General features: G+C 42.6%; 1 protein-coding gene across 3 annotated transcripts; it reads left to right on the top strand.

The window, feature by feature from the left end:
• The first annotated feature begins 324 nt into the window (after window positions 1-324).
• Window positions 325-6,299, top strand: LOC115690485 (protein DEFECTIVE IN MERISTEM SILENCING 3-like). 3 transcript variants are annotated; one of them, XM_056317590.1, is made up of 9 exons: window positions 325-1,058; window positions 1,632-1,775; window positions 1,970-2,084; window positions 2,398-2,463; window positions 2,577-2,632; window positions 2,984-3,175; window positions 3,258-3,578; window positions 4,047-4,278; window positions 4,915-6,299. In XM_056317590.1, the coding sequence occupies exons 3-9, from the start codon at window positions 2,061-2,063 to the stop codon at window positions 6,070-6,072; spliced, it is 2,049 nt and encodes a 682-aa protein (XP_056173565.1). In that variant the 5' UTR covers window positions 325-1,058; window positions 1,632-1,775; window positions 1,970-2,060; the 3' UTR covers window positions 6,073-6,299. The 3 variants fall into 3 exon arrangements, with proteins under 3 accessions (XP_056173565.1, XP_056173564.1, XP_030472684.2); XM_030616824.2 differs by having other exon boundaries at window positions 326-1,775; window positions 2,398-2,632; XM_056317589.1 differs by lacking the exon at window positions 2,984-3,175 and having other exon boundaries at window positions 325-1,775; window positions 2,398-2,632.
• Window positions 6,300-6,971: the final 672 nt, after the last annotated feature.

Below are 6,971 nucleotides of genomic sequence, written 5' to 3' on the forward strand. Positions count from 1 at the left end.
TACTCTCCAATAAATTAAATTAATAGAAAAAAAATCACAAACTAATACACTTAAGACAAACGACGGGTAAAACCCTAAAACGGTTTATTCGTCAACTACCATGTGTCATTTAACTAAGCAATTTGACAGTAAAATTTAACGAAAATTAACGGATGTAAATTTATCACAGATTTACCAGTTTAGGATTTTTGATTGTTAAAAAATTATTTTAACGTAAATTTATTATTGATGTATGAATTTGAGATTTTTTGTGATAATAATAAAAATAAATAAACCCTAAAGAAATCCACCGGATGCTCTGCATCTGCAACAGCTCAGTCCAGTTGATATTACCCCAAAAAGGAAAAGGTAAAAAGAAGATCTCGACCCCACAGTCAGTCGCATCCAAGACGAAGGAGCGACCATACCCATCTCTATCGTTGCATCAGCAAAGTTCCATCGCACGACAGGGCAGCCATTGAAGAAGAGGAGAGAAACATCTTGCTTCTCAAGCCCGTCCATTGTCCCCCATGTCTCCTTCTCAGGCCCGTCGATCCATTCCCCTAGTCTCTTGTCCTCTTCTCCTTCAAATTTTCCTCGTGCTTTCTGTGTGCTTGCTCATGTCGCATGCTCTTCTCCGTGATTATCTTTACACTCTTCATATGGGTCTTCGACAAAAGGAAGGGCAACAGGGGAGAAACGAAAGAAAAGCTTTAGAATGTAAAGCGGGTTTGATACTGATACGATCTTGGTGGAACTGGACGTGGGTGATTTCGTATCTATTCGATTTCTATGTCGTTTGTCGGGAATTCGAGTCGTGATTGGCAATGTGGGTCCGGAATAGACAATTTGGTTGATTGCTTGGGAGAATCCTGGTTCAGGGTTTGTGAAATTTCGCAGCTTTCGAGCTTGTATGGCGTTTCGGGTGAATTTCGGAGAGACATGGAGTTGCTAAAGTGTATCTAATCTTGACAAACAAAAAAAGTTAGGAGCTTGATGGGAGTGCTTAATGTGTTTTATGCTGAATGAACTGAGCACTCGCTGTATGGGTGTTGTTGGACCAATTGGTTTGAAAATGGGTATGAATCTGATGACATCCCTTAGCCAGTTAGATTCATCAATTAGGAAAGATCATTTTGAAGTTCGAACGTTGCCAATTCGATTTGTTGCCTAGAATTTTTGTTATCCATCGCTATGCGAAAACCTGCATTTCACTCTTTGAGCACACGCTAAATTTGCAAACTGCTATAAGCTCCATACCTTTTATTGAACTTTTGATTCTGATGCAACAAAAAAAGTTCGTTGTTGCAATTATGTCAATATACCGAACTTAGCGGAAAGAAATGGGCAGATACTGTGATGATTTCAGGTATCAGAAGTTTTGTTCTTTGGTTTCTACAGTTACATGAGAAGCTATCTATTGAAGCCCATATTTTGTTAATCATTACTGGACCATTGACAGTCTGAAGTAAGAAAAGTTCAAACGTTTTTTACTCAAATCGTGCACTGTCTTCTCTGTGTATGAGTGATGGTTATATACTCATTTTGATACTTGCAGCTCAAGTTTACTCCATATCGCACAACCTGCATCCTTCATCTTGTTTGTTTTGACTATCCACGGGAATTAGTTGATGATGTCCACCTCTTTGCAGCTTTCCAACAACACAACAGCATTAGCTAGCCAAGGCTCATTGGCATCAGTGGTTATTGATGAGAATGAAGGATCTGCTAATGGGAACAATGGAGTGCTAAGTGGAGGTGTTTCACAGGCAGATACATCAACTAACAGTTTTAAGGTTTGTATTTGAAAAGTCTCGGGAGTTTCTTGGAGAGTCATACAAGTCAAACATTCATCTCCAGTTTAGGCTATTAAGCGCAATGATTTTTACCATTCAGTCTCTATTGACTTTAATGCATATCAATAAACGGATGAGAACTTATTTTTGATTGATCAATTAAATACAGCTGATATTCACCTGTGTTTCTGCAGAGACTTCAAGATGATCTAGAGTCTCTCGGTCTAAAAATCAAACAGCATGAGGACAATATAAAATCTCTAAAGGCTCAGAAAAACATGTTGGATGACTCTATTCTTGATAAGGAAGGTATGTTATCTGAAATCTGATGCTTGCGGCGTGAATACCTATTACACCTTGGAGACCTTTTTAAACGGAGGTTGTAATCCGGGCTTCTTTCCTTGCAATATGGTCTCTGATCATACCGAACATTAGTGAAAATAAATCAGAAGGCAAGACCTCGAAGACAGCCTCATATATCCATGCCAATTGGCATAGTAAGCACATCACGAAGTGGAGTGAGGTCATAGATTTTCTTAAAGGAAAAGCGAAGCACAGTGCCCACTTCTTGGATTGTTAAGGCATCTTCTAAAATTTTCATTGCTGACTTGTCATTTCTCAGTCATTCTTGGGAAGTATCATTCTTCTGCCTCACCTAGCGCCGAAGATAAGAGCTTTTCCAATGGAGGTGAGGAGGAAACAACTGAGCAAATATTGAAGCATGATAAATCTGCCGCTGGAATTTTGTGCCAGCTTAAAACTTGTCATGGCACTCAGGCTCCCATTCTTGATTTATCCCAGGATGTCATCGGCATAGTTGCTACTTTAGGCAAAGTAGATGATGAAAATCTTAGCAGGTTTGTATAGTTTGTCCTCAGTAGTTTGAAATTAGAACTGAATTCCTTTTGTCGGAAGTAGTTGAATCATCTGGTTTTTTGTTAGAAGTCACTGCACTTGTTGATGTGTTGAGACCAATATTTAGATTGTTGAAAGAGAAGCAGCGAGTGGGTCTTGTGAACGCTCATGAGCTGTGGCTGCAAGTGGTCTAGGTTTTTATTTTTTTGGTCGAAGCAAGCGGTGTAGTTCAAACTTACAATTTTTAATAATCTCAGACTTGTTGGTGCATTTCCTAGGTTGAACTTCTTTGTCCTGTTTTAGTTCATGATCTTGCTCTAATCTCAATTCATCTCTCTTTGACCGGGGTTTAGGCTTCTCTCTGAGTATTTAGGAGTGGAGACCATGCTTACCACTGTTTGCAAGACTCGAGAAGGAATTAAGGCTCTAGAAACATATGATGAAGATGGCAGTATAGATAAAAGCGCTGGTCTTCATGGGCTTGGTTCTTCCATCGGAAGGATTTTAGATGGAAGATTTCTTGCTATCTGCTTAGAAGATATAAGGTGTCGTTCTTATCTGTCTTGATGGATGGTGTGGAGTTTAAACCTTTTGGAGAATCTAATTTACTTCATTTATTTTGGTCAGACCATATGTTGGTGATTTTGTAGCTGATGATCCACAGAGAAGGCTTGATCTCATAAAGCCCAGATTACCGAATGGGCAACGTCCGCCTGGTTTCCTTGACTTCGCAGTCAATATGGTCAACATTGATACCACCCATATATTTTGTTTGACAGCCAGTGGTTATGGTCTCAGGGAAACTCTATTTTACCATCTTTTCTCTCGGACTCAAGTATACAGCACGAGGGTGGATATGCTACGTGCTCTTCCTTTTATTAGTGGCGGAGCCATCTCATTGGATGGCGGAATGATTAGAGGTCCTGGCATATATTCCCTCGGCAACCGGTAAGACAACTCTGGCTATTATCAATGACAATGTGCCTCCGTGTACAAATTCTGTTGTACTTGTTTGAGCAATTCCTGCACATTGGGAAGGTCTATAAAAGATATGTGTGCGCGCGTGCTGCAAAAAGTGACCATTCACAGTCGTTCCTGATCTTGATGGCTTCTTTGGTTACATCTGCTTATCTGCAATCATTTATGTTCTCACCGATACCGTCACTGTCTTCTTGCTCGAGTCTTGAACATGATTATTAGAAGTATCAAGTTGAGTATGCTTTTAGGTCGGCTGTAAGTCAATACTTGCAAGCATATACAGTTCTATTGGAAGAAGTTCTGTGATTTTTGTATGACGGGAAAGTGTGTACTTTCTTGTTATATTTCCTTTTAGTCAGGTGTAGACTGTGTTTTTCACCTGGCTAAATATAACACGAATCTTCTTCTGCTGCATTTGTCCCTGCTATCAAATATAAGGGAGGATGTGGATGTGAGATTTCCAGTACCGTCGGCGTCGGGTGCATCCGGTCTTCCCGCAAATTACCACGAAATGGAAAACCAGATGGAGGACTTGAAGTGGAGAAGGGAAAAACTGCTGGAAGATTTGCGACGAGAGCGACAAACGATGGATCAAGCTAAACTGAGTTTTGAGAGAAAGAAGCAAGAATTTGTTGTGTTTCTTGCTCAAAGCTCTTCTTATGTGACCCAGGTAATGATTGCCATTTTCAATTGGAATCGCACAAAATAAACTTACATAGATTTGTGTATCTCTGAGCTTTCTTTTTTAACCCATTTTTTCTGAGAGCAGCTTCATTTCTGGAGACGATTTTTAGGGATAAAAACACAATTGGTCCCTGAACTTTGTCTCAATGTGCAATGTGGTTCCTCAACTTTAAATTTGTTTAATGTGGTCCGTATACTTTAGCCGAATGTGCAATGTCGTCCCTTAACTTTTAATTTATTCGATGTGGTCCCTAGATTTTTGGTATATTTTAAATTTAGTCCCTGAACTATATGACAATGTTCGATATTGTCCTTTAATAAATGGAAGGACAACATTGAACATTTATACGGTCTTGGGACTCAGACTAAAAACAAAAATACAGTTTAGGGACTGAATTGAACATGTACTAAAAGTTAAAAGACTACATTAAACAAAATAAAAGCTCAGGGATGACATTGCACATTTGGCCAAAGTTCAGGAACCACATTGCACATTTGACTAAAGTTTAGGGACCATTTGTGTCATTTACCCCGATATTTACGATTTCGATTGATTTGCTTTTACTACTTGTTTTGCGCTGTGATTCAGAGTAATCGTTTATGGTGCTTTTCCTCTGTGCAGATCAACAACGCGATGGGGCTGGAGAGGCTCTCGCAGTTCACCGACAAGTCCTTCGCCGACATCTGGGCAAACTCCTTCACGGGTACCCTTACCACCCTCCCAGATGCTGCATTGTCCGGCATCAGGCCACAGAGCAAGCACTCAAGGCTGCGCAGGACTTCCCAGGTGGCTTTGAACAAGGGACCGGGGCCTGCAGAAGCAAAAGGATGCAGAGGAGGAGCGAGGCAGCGGTGTGCGCACTGTGCATCAGAAAAGACGCCGCAGTGGAGGGCTGGGCCGCTGGGGCCAAAGACACTGTGCAATGCGTGCGGGATGCAGTACAGGTCGGGGCGACTGGTGCCGGAGTACAGGCCGGCAGCGAGCCCAATGTTCTTGCTAACTCAACACTCGAACTCGCACAGGAAGTCTGCGCTCTCAGGCAGCAGGCCGCAGAACAAGCCCTCCAGGCCGCAGAACAAGCGCCCAAGGCTGCTCGGGACTTCCCAGGCGGTTCCTAGGCGCATCCACTCGCCAGCGAGCAAGGGATCGGGGCCCGCGGAGGCCGAAGGAGGTGGGGGAGGAGCGAGGCAGCAGTGTGCACACTGTGCGTCGGAGAAGACACCGCAGTGGAGGGCGGGGCCGCTGGGGCCGAAGACACTGTGCAATGCATGCGGGGTGCGGTACAAGTCGGGGCAGCTGCTGCTGGAGTACAGGCCAGCGGCAAGCCCAACGGTCCTGCTGACTCAGCACTCAAACTCACACAGTAAGCCTGCTCTCTCCGGCAGCAGGCTGAGGAACAAGCGCTTGAGGCTGCCCGGAACTTCCCCAGCAGCTCCGGGCGAGGGAGCGGGGCCGACGGAGGCCAAAGGAGGCGGGGGAGGAGCAAGGCGGCAGTGCACGCACTGCGAGTCGGAGAAGACCCCGCAGTGGAGGGAGGGGCCGCTGGGGCCGAAGACGCTGTGCAACGCATGCGGGGTGCGGTACAAGACGCGGCGGCTGGTGCCGGAGTACAGGCCGGCGGCGAGCCCAACATTCGTGTCAACTCAGCACTCGAACTCGCACCGGAAGGTGATGGAGCTGCGTCGGCAGAAGGAGGCGAGCAACAGTAGCCACCATCAAGGAGGAGGAGGAGGAGGAGGGCAATCCTATTGTCAACCGCACGGCCTCGAGGTCGGCTGATGTGGCGGGCGTGTTGCAATGACTTGGATTCCAAGGGAGTGAGGAGTCAAGAGATTTCTGCTTTGTCACCTTTTTTTCTCTGTTTTAATTTTCTTTCTATTATTTTATTTTCTCTCTTTTATTTCGGTTTATTCTCGCTTTTCCAAAGGAAAAAAAAAGGAGAGGAAAAGCCAATTGACTGTTTTGGTTTCTATAATTTTAGGGTGAAAAATAATTTGATTAGAGGATTCAACGATTGAAGAGTTTTGATTACAGAAGCGATTGGGAGAGAGCTCGGCTCTTGACGGACTGATTTTGGGCCAGGAGGCCCTTTCTTTCCGGGCCCTCAAATCAGATTGTTAATATTAAGGTTTAATGCCACAAAAAACTTCAAATTGGTATACTTAACCCTAATTAATTTTTTACCACAAAAAATCTCAAATTGGTACCTTTATGACAAATGCACCCAATCTAATTTTTTAACTACCAAAAACTCCAAACTGATAAATTTGTAACAAATTCACCCTCTGTTAGTTCCCGTTAAATTGGATTAATATCTCAAAAAATCACAAATGAGTATACTTGTGACAAATGGAGGATAAAACAAAAAAATGGTACATCCGTCGACTGCTACGTGTCATTTAACAAAGTAATTTAACTGTAAAATTTAATGAAAACAAATATATGGTAAATTTGTCACAGTTATATCAATTTGGGTTTTTTTATGATCAAAAAATTAGTTTTTGATAAATATGTTACAAGTGTACAAGTTTTGGATTTTTTGTGATATTAATTCACATATTAATGTGCAACGAGGCCGGTAATGCTCGACAAGATCTGTTTCCTTTCAATTGCAATCTTTTCTGTTTTTTGAGATTCAAATATTCCAAATGAAGAAGAAATATAAATTACTTTTCGTA

Source organism: Syzygium oleosum, unplaced genomic scaffold (genome assembly GCF_021117445.2).
Source record: "Syzygium oleosum isolate NSW1041296 unplaced genomic scaffold, Sole_v2.1 Sole_v2.14, whole genome shotgun sequence".
NCBI lineage: Eukaryota > Viridiplantae > Streptophyta > Magnoliopsida > Myrtales > Myrtaceae > Syzygium > Syzygium oleosum.